We start from the raw sequence: 22458 nt of genomic DNA, 5'->3' as shown, positions 1-22458 counted from the left end.
GATGAGAAAAAGCTAAACTCTTTGGCGTCATGTTTGGAGGAAACCAGGCACCATCCCTACAGTGAAGCATGGTGGTGGCAGCATCATGCTGTGGGGATGTTTTTCAGTAGGAGGAACTGGAAGACTAGTCAGGATTGAGGGAAAGATGAATGCAGCAATGTACAGAGACATCCTGAATGAAAACCTGCTCCAGAGCGTTCCGGACCTCAGACTGGGGCGACGGTTCATCTTTCAGCAGGTCAATGACCCTAAACACACAGTCAAGATATGAAAGGAGTGTCTTCAGGACAACTCTGTGAATGTCCTTGAGTGGTCCAGCCAGAGCCCAGACCTGAATCTGACTGAACATCTCTAGAGATCTGAAAATGTCTGTGCACCGATGCTCCCCATCCAACCTGATGGAGCTTGAGAGGTGCTGCAAAGAGGAATGGACCAAACTGTCCAAAGATAGGTGCACCAAGCTTGTGGCATCATATTCAAGAAGACTTGAGGCTGGAACTGCTGCCAAAGGAGCATCAACAAAGTATTGAGCAAAGGATGTGAATACTTATGGGCATGAGTTTTCTTAGATGTTTATTTTTAATAAATTTGCAAAAAACAACAACAAAAAACAAAAAACATTTTTTTCATGCTGTCATGTTGGGGTGTTGTGGGTTGACGTTTGAGGAAAAAAAATGAATTTCATCCATTTTGGAATAAGGCTGTAACATAGCAAAATGTGGAAGATGTGAAGCGCTGTGAATACTTTCTGGATGCACGGTACATACAAATGACTCTGAATGAGTAAAAACATGATGTATTCTCTCCACTTGGGGAGATCTTTGAATTTAGTGTGACATGAAACAGGATTTAGGCTTCTAAAGAGATGGTCACGCCTGGTTTAAAGGGATGAGGAGATCAGGAGTCAGGTGGTGTCTGGGTACCTGGTCTATGCAGTTTTCTTTTTTTTGCAGACATAAACAATGAACATACTAAACAACATGTCACCAGGTTGTGTTGAACAGAATCTTCAAAGTGCTAATTGGTCCCATTGATAGATGTGGGTGTGGCTCACTGATGACAACATGTACACATACAAAATCATCTCAGTAGTTTTCCTCAGAGTGGGCGGAGTCACAGAAGAATCGGGAGCTGCGTTTAGCAGATCGAGCTGTAAACGGGACGGTCTTTAGTACTGCGGATGAGAAAAACAGAGATCAAGGTAACAAATGCAATAATGATGATAGCAAGAATAATACACTTATTCATGTGTCATCTTCAAGACAGAAATATAAAGTTTTAATGATCAAAACAGACAACTGTTAAAACCACAAAATTAAGCACACAAAAAAAACGACATATAAATAAAGATTCACAGTCAAAACACAAGAAATGCATACACATCAGCTTGGGACTCCGGCGAGGGCGGTCGCATCTCCTCCTCTCTCCTCTATCTCTGCTCCAACCTTCAAAGTCCCTACTTCACCAGACTGTGAATTCTTCAAACTATATTGGATTAATCATGGAATTGATCAGCTGGTCTCTGAACGCTATTGACACCATTTTTTTACAAGATCAGGGCCGGGGGACCCTGCGTGCCCAGATGGAACTTACCCTGTGGGCTATGTTCTCGACACCTGGAAGACTTAGCAGGTTGCATGCTTTCTGCCTTTCTCTGTGGAGGATGTCGAGGATTTATTCATATTTGGATTCATAGTAGGAGGGCTGGTACTTATTGGCTTATGTGCTGCCCTGACCTACCAGAAGATTGGCAAAACGGCTGCCGCCAAAACCATGACCCCTCGCTTGTCCATCATGATTAATGAGTTGGGCAAGGCAGTGCATTCTCAGACTGCGTTAACCCTTGAACTCAGAGGCAAATTGGATAACATCTCGGAGCAAATGTGTGCCTTGCAGGAGAAGATTTCAGAGGCCGGGGAATTTTTCATATTTGGGATTTGGTTTGTTCATGTGAAGCTGGAAAAGTGTTTTTCACTGCTCAACCACAAACACGGCAGGCTTATCAGCCTGTCAAGGATAAAATGCTCCATTGTTTATACTCCAGAAGAACTTCTATGGCCTTGGGAAGATTGGCTGCCTCCTCATCTTTCTGACTCCAGTACACAAGGACAGACAGACTCACACATGGACAAAGACTGAAGCATGCTCCACTTTCCCTCCTACCTCCCCTCCTGTCCTCCATCACACACCCCATCCCGGCCACTGCTCACGCCACCCCTTTCCCCTCTGGGGGCTGTGCGGTTTTAGCTGTGGCAGGTCCCCATTCCCCCCAAGCTAGCGGTGGCGTGACTCCAGTTGCAGCGGCTACCGCACACTCACATTGCCTCAATTTGGAAAACGGGCTGTTTCAAGTTTAGTGCACATAAACAATGTCAAATGTATATGTGTTGTCTTAATTCTGATGTGTGCCATTATTACGGTAAACAAGTAATAATTGTGGATTAATTGCTGTTTGTCTGTGGAAATGTGAGTGTGGATGTAATCTCGATGTTGTTGCACTTGTAATGACAATGACAATAAATCTCATCCATCCATCCATCCATCCATCCATCCATCCATCCATCCATACATATCTAAAATCCCATGAAATGTAAACAGAATAACATAAAACTATTATATGAGCAAAGTGAAGCGCGCTCATGTTACAGGGAGGCCCAAACAGGAAATGCCAAATTTTGAGTCCAGATTGAAAAAATAATGTGGTGGAGTTTTCTATATGATTGGAGCATCTTTTAATTTAGACCAGGGGTGGACAACTTGTTCCAGAAAGGGCCAAGAGGGTGCAGGTGTTAGGTGCCAGCCTAGTCGGGTTGGTTTTGGTGTTTGGCATGATTTCTCTCTTGATCCACCTGATCGGGTTTGTCCCCTTTTGTTCTGTGGATGTGTGTGTGTGAGTCCTCTCGATGTGTGTGGATGGATGAATGGGTGTGTCCCGTCGCACCTGCCTTCCTGTCCTTATGTGTGCGTGTGCACGCTCTGGACATGTGTGGATGGATGGATTGGTGTGAGTGATGTCAGTGGGAATGCGTGTTTCCTCTGGCTCTGCTCTCACGCTATATGCATATGTCCTCTCGGTCCTTCAGTCTCTTCTGGAGTCTCTTTCCACATCCTGCATATGTGGGTTCCCCTATGTGTTATCTGTTTCTGTCTGTTGGCGTGCATGTGTGATGTGTCCAGCAGGTGTGCATGGATCAATGTTTCCTTCTCATCCTGATGTGTGGGTGTGAAGCGTTGTGTTTCCCTCGTGTTATCACTTGCTTGTGTCAGGGTTGAGTGGACGCGTCCTGCACCATCCCGGATCTCTTTGTCCTCGCCACCTGTCCCCTGTCCCTACTCAGGCCTTTGATTCTTTGCTACGCTTCGCCAAGCGTTCACTTCAGGGTTACGTGTGGTGGTGGTTTATTCTTTCTCTCCCTAAGGCTCCGTTCTTCACAGGATGTCATTTCATGTGATGTTTGGATTCGTTACTGCCATTCTGGGCTTATTGCTTTTCAGTTTTGTACTGTGTTCTCTGTTTTTTTTTCAGGTTGCGCCCATGTCTTTGGTTTCCTTGGTAACATTATGTCACTGTCATGTTTTACGTTCAGTTCATTATGTAGATAATGATTTGTCGCCCTCTTGTGTTCAGGGTCTGTTACTACATACACGTTTGTGAGCGCCTGTATTTCATCAATGTAATTCATTAATGTCTATTTATGTCACGCCCGATGGTTTTCCCTGGCCGGTCACTAAAGTGTTTTCACGTTTCCTTCTACTTTGTTTCCATCTGTTCCTGTGATCATCATGTTGTACGTTCCTGGTTACTGTCAGTTTTTGTGACAGTTGTTTTTTGTTACCATTGTTTGATGTTGAAAAGACTTCTTTTCTGTTGGGATTTTTGGTCACTCAGTTATAAATACCTCTGTTGGTCACCAGTCCAGTTTGGAACATTAAACACCTTGTTTTTTCACTCAACTTTCCTGTGTCTGGCTACTCTGCATTTTTGGGGTCCTACCGTCTTAGTGGACTAAACCATAACAGCAGGTTTTCTTTGCAGCCACTGATTAACTGATTCCATCTGGTCAAAGTGATATTAATCAGTGAAATCACCTGGTGGAGTCAGTGGCTGCAAAGAAAACCTGCACCCTCTTGCCCTTTCTGGAACAAGTTGTCCACCCCTGGTCTAAATTCAAAGATGCTCCAATCATATAGAAAACTACACCACATTATTTGTCTGATCATAAAGATTCCAAAAAGGTACTGTTTGGACAATCTGTGACTGAATGTTCTGGAGTTATGAGGTGAAAGCAGCAAGAATGGTGACAAAGGTCAGTTTCAGTTTGTACAGGGGTCAAAAGTTAAAGTTGCTCCATTAATTTTGTTCCAGCTGTATTTGTGCAGAATTTGGATCTTGTGTCACCATTTGGGAGGTGATGGTCTAGTGGTTAAGGTGTTGGGCTTGAGTCTAGAAGATCATGGGTTCAAATCCCCGCCTGACTGGAAAATCACTGAGGGCCCTTGGGCAAGGCCTTTAATCCCCTATTGCTTCCGGTGTGTAGTGAGCACCTTGTATGGCAGCACCCTGACATCTGGGTGAATGTGAGGCATAATTGTAAAGCACTTTGAGTGTCTGATGCAGATGGAAAAGCGCTATAAATGCAGTCCATTTACCATTTGAAGGATTGTTTCAGTTATCTGAAACAATAAAAAAAGCATGTATAAAGTGAATAAATTTTATTCACTTTATACATGCTTCCCTTAGGCAGTATTATTAGACGGTATTGCTTCAATTTTCATTGTTACGCAGATGATACCCAGCTTTATCTATCCATGAAGCCAGAGGACACACACCAATTAGCTAAACTGCAGGATTGTCTTACAGACATAAAGACATGGATGACCTCTAATTTCCTGCTTTTAAACTCAGATAAAACTGAAGTTATTGTACTTGGCCCCACAAATCTTAGAAACATGGTGTCTAACCAGATCCTTACTCTGGATGGCATTACCCTGACCTCTAGTAATACTGTGAGAAATCTTGGAGTCATTTTTGATCAGGATATGTCATTCAAAGCGCATATTAAACAAATATGTAGGACTGCTTTTTTGCATTTACGCAATATCTCTAAAATTAGAAAGGTCTTGTCTCAGAGTGATGCTGAAAAACTAATTCATGCATTTATTTCCTCTTAGGGACCTCGTAGTACCATATCACCCCAATAGAGCGCTTCGCTCTCAGACTGCAGGCTTACTTGTAGTTCCTAGGGTTTGTAAGAGTAGAATGGGAGGCAGAGCCTTCAGCTTTCAGGCTCCTCTCCTGTGGAACCAGCTCCCAATTCAGATCAGGGAGACAGACACCCTCTCTACTTTTAAGATTAGGCTTAAAACTTTCCTTTTTGCTAAAGCTTATAGTTAGGGCTGGATCAGGTGACCCTGAACCATCCCTTAGTTATGCTGCTATAGACGTAGACTGCTGGGGGGTTCCCATGATGCACTGTTTCTTTCTCTTTTTGCTCTGTATGCACCACTCTGCATTTAATCATTAGTGATTGATCTCTGCTCCCCTCCACAGCATGTCTTTTTCCTGGTTCTCTCCCTCAGCCCCAACCAGTCCCAGCAGAAGACTGCCCCTCCCTGAGCCTGGTTCTGCTGGAGGTTTCTTCCTGTTAAAAGGGAGTTTTTCCTTCCCACTGTAGCCAAGTGCTTGCTCACAGGGGGTCGTTTTGACCGTTGGGGTTTTACATAATTATTGTATGGCCTTGCCTTACAATATAAAGCGCCTTGGGGCAACTGTTTGTTGTGATTTGGCGCTATATAAAAAAAAATTGAATTGATTGATCTGCTGCACTAATAAGCCAACAGAACCAGCTGCTGCCTTAGTTTAAACGTGTGTATAAGGCAACCCGAATTAAAGGAGAAATGCTGCTTTTAACAACCTGGACCTCATTTCTGTCATAAAATACGGTCGTTTACTCACCAATATAAGTTTGTTGTGATTAGAAGTCCATAGTTCAAATGACGTGCTTTGCTCATATTATATTATGTGACTGAAGTATGTCTGGAGTAGGCAGTTGTCAAAAAGTGAGTGATCATGCAAGGAGACGAGTGAGGGAAGACAACCAGACAACTTTGAAGGAGTTATAGGCTTCTGTGGCTGTGATTGGAGAAACTGTGCAGAGTGCAATGTTTGTCTTTTGCACCAGCAGTTAAACAGCTTCATGGTGAAACAGAGTCCTGATTTGTAACATGACTGGGACTCTGGGACGTGGGAAAGCGTGTTTCTCACTGGAGAACTGCAGTTGTCTGAGGTGTTGGATCTGTACTGGATCCACTGTGGTGACCCTGAACACCCCGGAGTAACTGAAAGACCAACAACAACTTGTCTTTATGCATGTAGGTATGGAGTTGCTATTAAGGCGCTCGTGCCCACACACAGTGCTTTGTCATGTGTGAAATAGATCTGGATTTGGATGGGTCCTGCATGTTTATTTTACATGTACAATGTGAGCACGAGTTGTCAGCTTTGGCTTTAAGAACTGAATAAACACATTGCTGAAGTGGCGTAGTGGTGACCAACAGAATGTTCAAATTGCTTGTCAACTGTGTTACCATTTTTCCTTATAAAGTGTTTTTGTAGCCTGAGAAAGTCTATAAAACACCAAGAACATGAGCAACAAGACTACCATCTTCTTTTGATGTGGCTATTTAGCAAAACCACAACTTCTACTGCTGGTAATTGCTATTCCCTTGTTATCAGAGTTGACATCCAACAGGCCAAACCAGCACTGCTCCTCATCACAGTGACAAGCAGTTACATAGACAGGCTGCCGATTCTCTTGTTACATTCTGAGTGTGCAGCGGTGCATAAATGTCGCAGGACTAAGTGTGTTCACACTTAGTCCTGCGACATTTATGTGTGGGGGCCAAGCACGAAATACATATTCATCCAAAACATGTCCAAGGAGCGTCTCTTTGTGCCGGCTAATGAGGACCTGATAACTCCACAGGTCTGGCCGGACTGGTCACCTCAGCACAGTGCTCAGCTGCTGAAAAATCCTTTTTTCTTTTGGTGGATCATTAATGAGATTTATTTTTGTTGCGAGCAGAAAGATGAATGATAGATCGCTGGGAACACTGACCATGAATAAATGGAGCACTGACACTCAAAGCCTTTTCAGCTTTTTGTTGATGGTGTGACAAAGCGGAAGCAGGACAGAAAACACACCCGGAGCACCGTATTACACCGAGAGACTTCTTCAGAAATGCTGCATTTATTCACAAACAGTTTCTACAATAAGGAGTTAAAGTATTTCCAAAACTAGAAGCACTCAGAGAGTGCAAACCTCCGCCAAGGCCATAGGGTCACTGACCCTAAAGAGATTCCCTCCTTGGCACAGTGATCTATTCAACAGTTCAGTGTTACAACCAAAACTATGATACATACACTTTTCTTTCCTTTATATTTGACATCCTTGACCATGAAAACATACCACTAGAACTTGGAATCACTTTTATGTCTTTATTAGTTCAAATGTTATTGTATAAAAACGATTTTTTGGTAATGGCGGTTTTCTTCTGGATCTAGCTCCATGACATTTGAAGCTACATCAAATCTGATGACACCTTACTGAAGCAGTACAGATTCAGCTACAATTTGGTGTTAGTTGTGTATCTCTAGCTTCATTTGTCACCTCACACTGACACATAGTTACCTCCGCCAAGGAGGTTATGTATTTGGTCGCGTTTGTTTGTTTGTCTGTCTGTTTGTCAGCAGGATAACTCAAAAGGTTTTGAACGGATTTTGATGAAATTTTGTGGAGTGGTTGGAAATGACAAGAGGAACAACTGATTAAATTTTAGTGGTGATCTGGATCATGATCTGGATCCAGGAATTTTTAAAGGATTCTTCACCATTGTGCGATAGGGGGAATTTTGACATTCTAGTTTCTAACTCCACAAAAACAAGGCAGAAAGGCTTGAAAAAAATTACGGTGTAATGTAGTCAAATGTTCTATCAAACAACAAAGTTTGGTGATGATCGGATCCGGATTCTGGATCTGGTGATCCAGAATATCCAAAAATATAGGGAAAATAGAAAATGTCTCTGTGAGGTGACACATTCTAGTGGTTCTAGTGGTATGTTTTCATGGTCAAGGATGTCAAATATAAAGGAAAGAAAAGTGTATGTATGATAGCTTTGGTTGTAACACTGAATTGTTGAATAGATCACTGTGCCAAGGAGGGAATCTCTTTAGGGTCAGTGACCCTATGGCCTTGGCGGAAGTTTGCACTCTCTGAGTGCTTCTAGTCTATGACTATGTTACACACTATGTTACACAGACAAACAAACAAACGCGACCAAAAACATAACCTCCTTGGCAGAGGTAACAAGGATGTCTTATTTGGACACCAGTGTGTCTGTGAGGACAGATCCAGATGAAGGGAGACAATAACAGGTCAGATGAAAAGACTTTATTAACTCTGTGTGCAGGTCTGCTTCACATGAGGCAAATGTCTGTTTTTGTTCATTCAAAACAATGAAAAATAGAGGATCTAAGAGCTTTATTCCTGTTTGAAGGGATTTGTTTTGGATGGAAATAACAGATTTTGACAGACGTTTCTGACATATGTCACAGTGTTGTCCATCGATTCAGTCACGTCTGTGTATTTACACGCCCGCATTAAAAGGCTCTGCTCCCCACAGAACTCTGCACCAAACAATGAAACAACCATCTGTCAAAACATAAATGTCAATGCATCAAAATGCTCAAGACTTCCTTGCAATGGCAAAAAGGAGCAAACACCAGTGAGGACTTACTAGCTATGGCGCTTTTATCAAGCAAAAGTAAAGCAGGTGCACAAACCTGCAGCTTCAGTGCAAAAAGAATTTCTTAAGAACTTGCCACCAGCATTTCAACCCAAAGCAGTCTTCTATCTCCACGGTGCAAACCGTTTACATTTGAACGCGGCCATACTGGCCGCAGTCCCAACGCAAAGACAAAAGTTCTTTTTTCACAGATGTTTTTTACTGCTCTTTCAAACACCATAGAAATGGTAAGAAAGGAACACAAAATCTAAATAGAAATAATGAGCCACATTACCAGCAGAATACATGTAGACAGTATAACAAGATCAAACTAACCACTTTGGCCTGCTTGTGGCTCAGGCTGGGAGTTTATTTTTATCTTCTTGTCATCTTGGTTGATCACCTTATTTGAAAGTCTTCTAACATTTTTACGGCTGCTCCGAAGTTCAAGTCTGCCAGCAGCTTTTTGTCAAACAAGAAAATGGAAGTTGCACCCGTGACAACAGGTAAACCCATAATGGACCAAAAATAACATACAGGACTAATAATTATTCAAAACAAAGTACTTTAACTATTATCGCAAAACAAATAAATCCCAGCTGCAGGGCCTATTTACATGGTAAATGGTAAATGGGCTGCATTTATATTGCAATTTTCCATCTGCATCAGATGGTCAAAGCGCTTTACAATTATGCCTCACATTCACCCCGATGTCAAGGCACTCACTACACACCGGGAGCAATAGGGGATTAAAGGCCTTGCCCAAGGGCCCTTAGTGATTTTCCAGTCAGGCAGGGATTTGCCTATTTAAATAGGGGTGTGTAAAGGGAGGAGCTTGGTGCGTGTGCATGTGCGCTCAGTTCCACGTTGATTGGGACCTACAAACAGAACATGTGTGAATCTATGCCTACGCACACTTTGATTCATCTGGATATTTTTGTGCTTACGGCAGTTTCTGGGTTTTGGTGTACTCTATGTATTAATAGGAAATCCTGTGGTTCTTGTACATGAGGCCCGAGTTCCCTGAGCCTGCATGTCTTTGGAAGTGGGAGGAAGCCTTGGCAAACACAGGAATCCCACACAAACATGGAGAGAACATGCAAACACCATACAGAAAGGACCAGCGGCCTCATGTACAAATATTTTTGTGGACTTTCGACCCTGAATCTGGCGTAAGCCCAGCGCCGCCGTTCGGCATAAGCAGACTACGCAGCCTGCGTGGGGCACCAACCATGTTGCACTAGTTTGCAGGGCCTCCAATTGACTGAAAAATGTGTTGAAATTATTACATTATTACATTTCAAAATCAATATGAATTATTTATGAATAGGCCCATCGTTTTTGTCTTTAAACATTGTGTAGGCCCCTACCCCATTACTTAATTGGGGCAAATTAACAGTTTTTTTGCCTCATATAAAGCCCCCATCCACCCCCGCCCCGATTCCCTGAAATGGTACAGCCCTGTTTGAGTCTTTCTCTGTTCGCTGTGTCGCCTAACCAGGGTTGCCAGATGTGACGATTTCCAGTCCAATAAATGCTCCAAAATGCATGGAGGCACTAAATCCTGTGCAATTTGAACTGATTTTTAAAATGTGTGTGGCAATTCTATACAAAAAACTCATCCAGTGCCATATTTTTACCCTAAACAAACCAGTTGGATGGGAAAACACCCAATCTGGCAACCCTGCGCCTAACTGAAGTAGCACTGCTAGCCCACATTTGATTCTGACATAACGACAAGTTGCCACTGTGCCACAATTAAACAATGAAGCGACAGCAGGAGTCTGGAGCTGACAAACGGAGGAAAAAGAAACAAAAAGATGATGCCCGTGCATCCCTTGCTGGTAAGTACGTGTTAAAGGTTTAAATTGTTCTGATTACTTAATGTTCAGTGGTGCTAGGTTGCATTGGCTTTGCTGATTTGATGTAGCTTTAAACGCTAAACTAATCTGGATATTACAAGGCATGTGGCACATTTGCAAATAGTTGGGCAGTGTAGTTTGAAGATTTTGAGTGCCTTATAAGTCAACAAAGTCCTAGTTAGCCGTCAGTGCACTACTTAGGTCCAAATCTATTCTGCCTGACAACATGATCAGATAGCAACTATAAATTTGACAGGCTGATAAATATACCAAGAATAGTGAGAATAATTTCAGAACTTTTATTTAAGGCATATGTGTTGTGGGCTGGGGTGTTTGGCTGGCTTGGTTTTTGTTTTCTGTTTCTCCCACCAGGTGGTATGCATTCAGGACTGAGTGGCTGAGCATTAGGACCTCACCCTGAACACCTGAGGCTTGTTTTCACATGCAGGTCATCAGGACTCACAGCTGTGGTGTATTTTGTCTTGATCAGAGATTGCTGCATTTAAACCTTGAATGCACAGTGTGTGATTGCCAGAGACTCGACCTTGTGAGCAGACGTGTGAGATCCACGTCAGGAGAACAATCTCACCATCACGGACGCAGAGACCGCTCCAGGTTTGACGCCACAGTCTGTGAAGGAGGATTGGGTGAGGTCTCACGCTCTTCAGCACACTTCCTGAGGTAATTTGGTTTTGGTGACTTTTATGAAGTAATGACAGTGGATTTGGTGTCCCTCACACCTTGTGTTAGTGAGCTGTCACGGTATGCTAATTGTCTAATCAGCTTCTGCTGCAGTGGAGATTTGAACTGAGTTGTTCCGTGCCGCGGACTGTTTAGTTGTTTAGCACTTCTCACTGTTATGTTTATTAAATTCTGTTATCCTTTGAACCGTGCTCTGCTTATTTTATGCTGGGTCCTTTCAAACGCTGGGTCGGTGCTCCGACCGCGTCCGACACATAATATGTATGTAAATTACGTATCCACTGCTTAAAATAGACATGCATGCTTGCGTGCAGTCAGCAGAATGCTGGAAAGAAACGCAGTTTAGTTGGTGGGGTACTGTAGAGTGCTCCATTCCCCCTTAGGGTAAGGAAAGGGTGACACCTGCTGGTAAACTTTAGCATTTGTTGTGTATGGTTTCACAATGCCACCACTGTTATCCTATTATGAACAATGGTACAACATGGTATTTTGTTAAAAAAAATTGTGAAAAAATCATAATGTTTTGGTATTTTTGTTTAGCATTACTAATGATATATATATTTTTATTTAAAACATTTTCACAGGATGTGTGTGTGTGTGTGTGTGTGGGGGGGGGGGGGGGTTCTCTTGTATGGGGGTGGGGGGGCCTCCTTGACCAGTTATGCTTAGGGCCTACAAAACCTTAACAGCGGCCCCGCGTAAGCACAAATATATTCAGATGTACGAAAGTGTGCGTAGGCATGAATTCACGCATGTTCTGTTTGTACATCCCACTGAACGTGGAATTGAGCGTGGAACCAAACTCCTCCCTAGTCATGCGCCATTTAAATATGCAGTTTCATATAAATAGGCCCTTTGAGCAGAGATTCCCCACGATGTCACACCAGACAACATGAACACAGGAAAGAAATGATACAATAGGATATCTGGAAATTACATGAAGACACGCAGGGACAGTTTATTCAGTACGCTGTTAAACGGATTAATCATGAAACTGGAAAAATGTGTGTGGAAGCTACAAAGCGTGTGTGTGTGTGAGGCCGACACGCAGAACAGCGTGACATCACAATTTACACACACGTTTATTGACAAATGCTGAACACAAGACGTTTTTTTGGTTTTTGTTCTGTACATTACAATTAAACTATTTAAACACAACATCGTGCACCGTGCAGCCTCCATATATGATTTGAACATTGATGGAATGAAAATGTTTCCCATTAACAGAAACAAATTCATTTTGCTTTAATAGCAAAATGTGTGCAGTCAGTAGCTCTGATTATTACATTTGGGAAACCAGCTCTCACTACAAAATGTGCTGTAATGTTGGAATGTGATGTACCTGCAACTAAATCCTTGTGTTCCCTGAATACACGCTCACGTCAGATCACACCGTTTGTAAGGTCCTCTAACAACGCTAACGCAGCCACTGTTAGTGCCATTCTATGCATCACTTTGCGCGTGTTTTTATATTCACCCATATAACTGCAAACACGTGGGTGTGTTAAATGTTCATCAGTGTGTCTCTGATGTCAATCAATCAATCAATCAATTTTATTTATATAGCACCAAATCACAACAAACAGTTGCCCCAAGGCGCTTTATATTGTAAGGCAAGGCCACACAATAATTACAGAAAAACCCCAACGGTCAAAACGACCCCCTGTGAGCAAGCACTTGGCGACAGTGGGAAGGAAAAACTCCCTTTTAACAGGAAGAAACCTCCAGCAGAACCAGGCTCAGGGAGGGGCAGTCTTCTGCTGGGACTGGTTGGGGCTGAGGGAGAGAACCAAGAAAAAGACATGCTGTGGAGGGGAGCAGAGATCGATCACTAATGATTAAATGCAGAGTGGTGCATACAGAGCAAAAAGAGAAAGAAACACTCAGTGCATTATGGGAAACCCCCCAGCAGTCTAAGTCTATAGCAGCATAACTAAGGGATGGTTCAGGGTCAACTGATCCAGCCCTAACTATAAGCTTTAGCAAAAAGGAAAGTTTTAAGCCTAATCTTAAAAGTAGAGAGGGTGTCTGTCTCCCTGATCTGAATTGGGAGCTGGTTCCACAGGAGAGGAGCCTGAAAGCTGAAGGCTCTGCCTCCCATTCTACTCTTACAAACCCTAGGAACTACAAGTAAGCCTGCAGTCTGAGAGCGAAGCGCTCTATTGGGGTGATATGGTACTATGAGGTCCCTAAGATAAGAAGGGACCTGATTATTCAAAACCTTATAAGTAAGAAGAATAATTTTAAATTCTATTCTAGAATTAACAGGAAGCCAATGAAGAGAGGCCAATATGGGTGAGATATGCTCTCTCCTTCTAGTCCCCGTCAGTACTCTAGTTGCAGCATTTTGAATTAACTGAAGGCTTTTTAGGGAACTTTTAGGACAACCTGATAATAATGAATTACAATAGTCCAGCCTAGAGGAAATAAATGCATGAATTAGTTTTTCAGCATCACTCTGAGACAAGACCTTTCTGATTTTAGAGATATTGCGTAAATGCAAAAAAGCAGTCCTACATATTTGTTTAATATGCGCTTTGAATGACATATCCTGATCAAAAATGACTCCAAGATTTCTCACAGTATTACTAGAGGTCAGGGTAATGCCATCCAGAGTAAGGATCTGGTTAGACACCATGTTTCTAAGATTTGTGGGGCCAAGTACAATAACTTCAGTTTTATCTGAGTTTAAAAGCAGGAAATTAGAGGTCATCCATGTCTTTATGTCTGTAAGACAATCCTGCAGTTTAGCTAATTGTGCATGAAGCCAGAGGACACACACCAATGTGTTAGTGTGGACATCACTCTGATAAATTCATGTTTTCACACTATTAATGGTTCCCAGCATATCCCCTCTACGTGTCCACAGAAGAACAATAGCTGTGGAAACGTGCAGACGCCAGCCAGGATTTTTGCATGACGCACTACACAGTTCCACGCTCACGTCACTTTTGATACATTTGCACGTGGACAAGGAGATGGGCGTACACCAGGTTTTTGTGCGTAAGCATGCTTTGTAAATGAAGCCGGTGGGGCTTCATGTACAAATACTTGCGTTGACTTTCTACTAAAAGTTGGTGTACGCCAAAATCCTGACTCAGGCATAAGCACAAATATATTCAGATGTATCAAAGTGTGCGTAGGCATGAATCCACACACGTTTGGTATCTGTTCCTGAAACCCTCCTGTCCTGTGCACCAGCAACATTTCCTGTATATTCGTTTTGTGAATTGTTCTGTAATTTATGTCTGTATCATGGCCCAAGCACAGGGTCACCCCTTTGAGTCTGGTCTGCTTGAGGTTTCTTCCTCAGAGGGAGTTTTTTTCTTTACCACTGTTGCTCTGGGGGTTAGTAAGGTTAGACCTTACTGGTGTGAAGCACCTTGAGGCAACTTTGTTGTGATTTGGTGCTATATAAATGAAATAAATTGAAATTGTTTGTACATCCCACTGAATGTGGAATCAAGCACATGTGCACACGCACCAAACTCCTCCCTGGCCACGCCTCTATCTGAATATGCAAATGTATTCAAATAGACTGGTTGTGTCATGCTGACAGCACCATAAGTGTGGAGTGTTGTGTGTTTGATGAGCCCGCCGTCGCCTGTATTGTTGTATGTACAAATTAAAGAACTTTCAGAGACAACATGCAAAAACAACAAAAGCTGTGGTTAGATCGCTGTTCTCTCAGCTCACTGTGTGAATGTTGAACTGAGCTGCACACACACACTGAAGTAAAAAGGTATTCGGTGCATGGTGGCTGACAGTGTGTGACATTAATATGGCACACGCTTGTATTGACAAATACTGAACACAGTGGGCTTGTTAAGAAGCTCATCTCTAATTCCACCATTAAGAAAAAGAAAACATATCACACACACACAAAAAAACCATCTGAATGTGCACATGCCCAAATGTGTCTGTGCTGGTTTTCTGAACAATTACACGGATAAATTATTTAACCACCTAGTAGCCCCCCTCCATCACGCACCACGCATCCAGCCTGATTTGCATTAGTGCATCACATATGATTTGAACATTGATGGAATTTTTTTTCAAGATGGCGGCGCACATCGACGCATCGACGCAAAGATTTGCTTGAGCTAAACAACAACTGCTGTCATGTCCGGATCCACCAGGACCTAAAGGCAACGCTCGGCAGATTGACGATCCTGAGAGCAAATCGCAGCTGGAGCCGGTTCAGACCCAAGAGGAAGCACTGCGCCTGCGGGCAAAAATGGGGAAAACGCAGAGGTCTGCTAAACAAGCTAAAAGCTAACAGCAGAAGACCGGCTATCCCGTCACTGTTTCTATCCAACGTCAGTGCGCTGGATAACAAAATGGACTTGCTACGACTGAGATTACATCAACGGGACATGAGGAGCTGCAGTGTTTATGTCTTGACAGAGACATGGCTCAACAACAACATGCCGGACTCTGTCTTCGAGCTTCACGAGCAGATACTCTTCCGTGCGGACAGAGACCAGCAGCACTCCGGTAAAACCAGAGGAGGAGGGCTGTGCATCTACATGAACAAAGGTTGATGCACAAACTGTTCTGAGGTGGAAAGACGCTGCTCTGAAGCTGTAGAATATCTTACAGTAAAATGCCGCCCTCACTATCTGCCGCAGGAATTTACAGCAGTGTTTATTGTGGCCGTCTACGTCCCCCCACGAGCTAATGCTAATGATGCTCTGAAGCAGCTACATAACTCCATCAGCTTGCATCAAAATAAACATCCAGATGCACTGTATGTAGCAACAGGGGACTTCAACCATGTAAACCTGCAAGATATTCTCCCCAAGTTCCACCAGTATGTAAACATCGCCACACGAGGGGAAAACACGCTGGACAAAGTGTATACTAATATACGTGGAGCTTACAGAGCAGCCCCCCCCCCCCCCACGCCCCCCATCTCGGCGCCTCAGACCACATCTCACTCCTCATGTTTCCTGCTTACAGTCCAGTGTCGAAAACCAGGGACACCATCACAAAGACCATCTCTGTGTGGCATAGACGTAGGAGGGGGGGCAAGCGCCCCCCTGGGCTTGGCAAAATGCTCAAATTCGGGCAGATCGGCTGGGAAATTCGGGCATGGGCCATGTAGACTCTGTATACAGAATAGAATGACCTAAAATGTTGTCAGACTTATTTTCGCAATTAATGTAAACTGTCTGAGGTTCTGGCAGATATATTCAACACCTCTCTGTCCCAAGCCAGAGTTCCGCCGTGCCTCATGACATCAAGGATCATCCCTGTGCCAAAGATCTCTGCACCATCCTGCCTCAACGACTACAGGCCAGTTGCACTCACCCCCATCACCACAAAGTGCTTTGAGAGGCTGGTGATGAGGCGCCTGAAGCAGACCATCGATGTGACTGTAGATGAGCACCAGTACACGTACAGGCAAAACCGGTCCACAGGTGATGCCATCTCCACCGTGGTGCCTCAGGCCCTCTAACACACAGAGAACAAGGACTCCTATGTGAAGCTGCTGTTCCTGGACTTCACTTCTGCGTTCAACACCATCATCCCGCAGAAACTGGTTTCCAAGCTGGCTGAACTAGGAGCCCCCTCAGCACTGTGCAACTGGATCCTGGACTTCCTGACTGGGAGGCCACAGAGTGTCAGGATCAACACCACCTCATCCTCCACCATCATCCTGAACACTGGCTCACCCCAGGGTTGTGCGCTCAGTCCACTGCTGTACACATTGATAACCTTCGACTGCAGAACCCAGCACGAAAATAATTTTGTTGTTTGCAGACGATACAGCAGTGATCGGGCTCATTAGCCAAGGGGATGAGACAGTGTACAGGCGAGAAGTGGAGAACCTGACAGGGTGGTGCAGAGACAACAACCTCATCCTCAACACCCAGAAGACCAAGGAGATAGTTGTTGACTTCCGTAGGTCAGTCCCCACCCCCCCCTCCCCTCTCTACATCAACGGAGCTGCTGTGGAGATCGTCTCCTCCATCAGGTATCTTGGAGTCCACCTCTCCAACACTCTCACCTGGCACACCAACACCACGGCTGTCATCAAGAAAGCTCACCAGCGTCTCTATTTTTTGAGGAAATTGGGAAGGGCCGGACTGAACACCGAGGTCCTCGGGGCCTTCTACAGCTGTGCAGTGGAGAGTGTCCTGTCCTGCTGCCTCCCTGTGTGGTATGGTGGCTGCACGGTGGCGGAGAAGAAAGCACTGCAGCGGGTGGTGAAGTCTGCACAGAGGACCATCAGATGCAGCTTACCACCCATTGGGGACATCTACATCTCCAGATGTAGAGACAAAGCCACCTACATCCTCCGAGACTCCACCCACCCTGCACACATTCTGTTCACACCCCTTCCCTCTGGAAGGAGGCTGTGCAGCATCCGGGCAAAAACGTCCAGACTGAAAAACAGCTTCTACCCGAATGCTGTCAGACTGTTGAACAGTTCAACATCCACTGCCAAACTGTGAACATTGCACTACATGCACATTGTCATCTTCTTAATACTCTAACGCTGCTGCTGCTACTGACCCTGTGCCTTGTATATATATTCTATGTCCACAGGGGTGCACATATTGTACACTGCAAAACACTGCTAACCCTAACCCAGTTAACTACACCAAGACCTGGAGAAACTGCATTTCGTTCTGCCTGTAAGGGTCGAGTGACAATAAAAGTGAGTCTGAGTCTGACAGACAGTCTAACAGAAACAAACTCATCATGTGGTGGCCCATTTATAGCAAAATGTGTGCAGTTATTAGCTCTGATTACATTCAGGAATCTGGCTCTCGCTGCAAAATGCGCTGTAATGTTGGAATGTACCTGGATGACATTTGGATGATTGCATGCCACACAGGTGGAATGGCTCGGCACAAGGTTGACTGGCACACTCCTGACCGATTGGCCAGCTCCCGCTGGAATGTCCCTGTTTGCAGGAAGCCCAGCATGGTCAGCACCTGTGTGGGCACAGACAACCCCTGGCTCCTCACCGTATTGTGCTCTGGGCCAGCTGCAGTTCTGTGCAACTCCAGTAACAGTGGCCTTGGTAATCAAAATCGGTTTATGAGCCAATTATCGGCATTTGCAACTAAATCCTTGTGTTCCCTGAATACACGCTCACCTCGGATTGCACCATTTGTAAGGTCCTCTAACAACGCTAACGCAGCCACTGTTAGTGCCATTTTATGCATCACTTTGTGCATGCTTTTATATCCATCCATTAACAGAACTGCAAACATGTGGATGTGTTAATTGTTCATCAGTGTGTCTCTGATGTGCACATCACTCTGATAAATTCATGTTTTCACACTATTAACGGTTCCAAGCATATCACCTCTACGTGTCCACAGAGGAACAATAGTTGTAGAAACGTGCGGATGCCAGCCAGGATTTTTGCGTGACGCACCGCACATTTCCACGCTCACTTTTGATGCATTTGCACGTGGACATGGAGACAGGCGTACACCAGCCTGTTGTGTATAAGCACGCTTTGTACATGAGGCCCCAGGACAAAAGAGAACCTAGGGCCTTCTCACTAACCACTGATCCACCGTGCCATGTGTTCCATTAACACATGCATTTTAGAAGAGCCTGAAGCAGCAATAGTCAACAACTGTTTCCAGCCTTGAAGCTGGCACCTGCGTGACACAGGAAACAACCATAAAACATCACCAGCACCTCCAACCAGCTCAGAGTGGCATCAGAGGGGAAAGGCCTGTCTGGATTGGTGAGAAAAATTGCATTGACCATGCAGCACAAAAGTCAAGTGCAGAGTAACCCTAAAACATCATTCAAGAAGAGATCGAGGTCTATTCATCTCTGCCATCCTGTCCCACAGAAGTGGATCCTCAGCTGTTTCAAGCCAGTGGACACATCTCCTCTCACAGATTACTGCTTAAAACTGACAAAAACGCTGACAATTTTACACCTTACAAGCACAGTTCTAAATTTGGTTTATTTACTTAAGTTCTTTCTGCATTTCCCTTTTTCACTCGGGGTGAGGGCAGCAGATCAGAAGTGGATCTGCGTGTTGATTTGGCACATGTTTTACACTGGATGCCCTTCCTGACACAACTCCACATTACATGTGGTGTGGTGGTGGTCTTGAACCAGGAACCTCCTGTTTTGGAAACAAGCACACTAACTCATGAATTGTTCTTCCAAGGACTTTGTTGTATTTTAAATTGTTGTGTTGCTTTTATTTGTACATTTGATTTACTTATTTGTGGGCGTGTTCATAAAAACCTGCACTCAGGAAATGTTGAAAAAAAAAAGATTCTGTAGGGAACTACATAAATCCTTCTTCCTTTTATGTTAGGGTTTTTTTTTTTTTTTACTGCTTTGTGTTCTGGTTACTGCACTCTCTTGTCTTGTGTCTGGGGTATGGGTCTGTGTAACCCACATGACCTAGCGCCCCTACTTCCTGTTGTGGTTTTATTTTTACGGGTCTGTTCCTTTTTCTATCCCTGCCAACCGTCACTTCCTCCTGCTTGACTGTGGCTCCCACGGCTTTGCTGTGCATGCTACGCTACAGACCCACGCTGCTCTTTGCTGTGGCTTGTGTTGCCGTTTTTGCTAAAAACTCTGAGATTTCTGCATAAACCCTGGAAACCATGCTGTGGTCGTTCTTGCCATATAATCCGTGGAACATCCTCCCGCTTGTGAGTCTGTTCACTCTTTTGTTTCCGTTATATTTCGGTGATATGGGTACAATGCTAATTCGCTAATTACGCAAACAATACTGCAGATGTGTGGTCCACAATAGAGGTGGGTGATACTGGGAATTTTGGTATTGATCCGATACCAAGTAAATACTGGCCCAGTATCGCCGATATCGATACTGATACTTTTTTCATATTTAAGCTTCATCGATCCAAAGGATCCAAAAGACCTAGGATAGAATTTCACCAAATGTATGTGACAACAAAATACTTTATTATTACAATAAACATTTCTGTTTAAAAAAAAAATCACTCAACACAACTTAAAACAAAATCTCCTGAGGTAGAGGGCTGACAAACCACAATACAACAAAATTAACACACCACAACAAAATTGGCTGGCGCCGCTGAGCCATGTGACGGCACAACAACAAAAGACCAGAGGGGGGAGGGTGCGCTGCTCCGTGTTGTGTGACACAGTGCAGCGCTGCTCTTACAGACAGAGAGTAGACTTTGATGAATCTGCGTGGGCAGCTGTCAGTGCGTGCGGGAGAGAAAAAAGCTTGAGTATCGATCTTTTTACACGAGGATTGTTCAATATCAATACCAGCGTTGGTATTGATATTATCGATATTAGGATCGATCCGCCCACCTCTAGTCCACAACCTCCGGACACTCATCCCGTACTGTTGGAAAACACCCCTACTCTCCGGTGAGTGAATCTGCTCTGTAATTTTGATGCATCTTGCGAGTTTTTGGCGCAGCAGGAGTTTGTGTGTGTGTGTATATCTTGTGATAAGCTAATGTTGAAGTAGCATTGAGATATCGCCAGTCAGGACAGCCAAACATGTTTATATTTAGTTCCTACTCTTTTCATTCATTTCTAAAGCTGAACCTCTTGGCAAAACGTTATGTGATAAACGTACTACCTTGTTTTGTGGAAGGTCTTGCCAGTATGCCAGTTTTTGAAACCTTTGGATCAAATGCTCATGTGGGTGAGATTGTTTTGAATTGGCTTTCACCCAATTCCACCATTTGAACTATGTTGTGCAACATTATTTCTGGACCTTGAATATTTAATTTAATTGTCAATGCATGATTGAGCAATTATTTATTGAAACCATTGGAATGTTGATATCTGGTTTTAATGCCAGTAATTCCAATGTATTTATAGTGCACTGTAAAACTGTTTGGGAGAAGCTTCATATTGAACAATGAAATGGATTGTTTGTTGTTACAGACAAACTGGTTGTTATTTATTTATTTTATTTACATTACATTGCTGTGTCTAATAGCATCATTGTGTGTTTTCGCTACCAGTAATTTGTTTTATTGTACTTTACTAATTCAAGTCATCTGACCTGCTTTCAGGTCATGTTTTTTTTCCTGCTGGAATTTATCTTTCCTCCACTGGATGGCAGCCACCCAATCACCGCCAAACCACTGTAGGAATACTTATTCTATTTTTGGTTGAACCAAGAACTGGATTTATGGACTGTGAAACTTCAGTGGGGAATATTTGGAACTGAACTAAAATACAAAGAAAGAACTTTGGGAAAAATGACTTTGAAAGAAAAAATCTTGAATTGTATTTTGTTTTGGCTATATGCCATTGCTCTGGTTTATAAATCATACCTTTTTATTCCTTACATGAAATAATATGATATAAATGTGTATCATACAACACATATATTTATTAGGTATACATGTATGGTTATGAAATATACATATTATCCCCACACCTTATTACTTTATACACATGTGAACTGTATCATTATATAAGACCTATAATAGACATCTTCTTGAGATCACTCCTTTTGTCTGAGTTTTGTTCCCACACCTTGGCTCTGTGGCCGACCCTATTTCTGCTAACTTTCATACTCTGATGCAGTCAGTTATGCGCTAGGCGTAGTGTTATATCTGGGTGTGTTTTCTTCTGTTCCACATTCTGCTCTTGAATGTTTTCTCACACCTGTTTCTCATTTTCCCTCATCACCTGCTATTTAAGCTCTTTGTTTTCCCTCTTGTCTTTGCCAGTTCTTTGTACCTTTGTGTCATCACTACCAGTCTTGTCAAAGTCCTTGTTTGTTGTTATTGCCACGCCGTGTTTTTTGAACATTTAGCATATTTTTTGACCTCGAGTTTTGTCTCATAATTTGGACACCACTGCTTTCTGTGTAACGACCTCTGCCTGTTTTCAAAGTAAATACTTTTTCTCATATCACGCCTCTGTGTGAGTAATGGACTGCATTTATATAGCACTTTTCCATCTGCATCAGACACTCAAAGCGCTTTACACATCAATGCCTCACATTCACCCCGATGTCAGGCTGTTACCATGCAAGGTGCCCACTACACACGGGGAGCAACTGGGGGATTAAGGACCTTGCCCAAGGACCCTTAGTGATTTTTCCACGCTGAGATTTGAACTGAGGATCCTCTGGTCTCAAGCCCAACG

At 43.5% G+C, this 22458-nt stretch overlaps 1 protein-coding gene across 3 annotated transcripts in view; it reads right to left on the bottom strand.

Moving 5' to 3' along the window:
- Positions 1–1014: 1014 nt before the first annotated feature.
- fmnl2b (formin-like 2b) overlaps positions 1015–22458 on the bottom strand; it is a 360828-nt gene continuing 339384 nt past the window's right edge. For all 3 annotated transcript variants that reach the window (XM_034179825.1, XM_034179807.1, XM_034179816.1), the window contains one exon: positions 1015–1174. In XM_034179825.1, the coding sequence (XP_034035716.1) occupies positions 1086–1174 (89 nt within the window). In that variant the 3' untranslated portion in view covers positions 1015–1085. The remainder of the gene's footprint in view (positions 1175–22458) is intronic.

Source organism: Thalassophryne amazonica, chromosome 1, assembly GCF_902500255.1.
Source record: "Thalassophryne amazonica chromosome 1, fThaAma1.1, whole genome shotgun sequence".
Taxonomy (NCBI): Eukaryota; Metazoa; Chordata; class Actinopteri; order Batrachoidiformes; family Batrachoididae; genus Thalassophryne; species Thalassophryne amazonica.
Note: the sequence above shows the minus strand (reverse complement) of the source record. Positions and strands in the feature narration are given on the sequence as shown.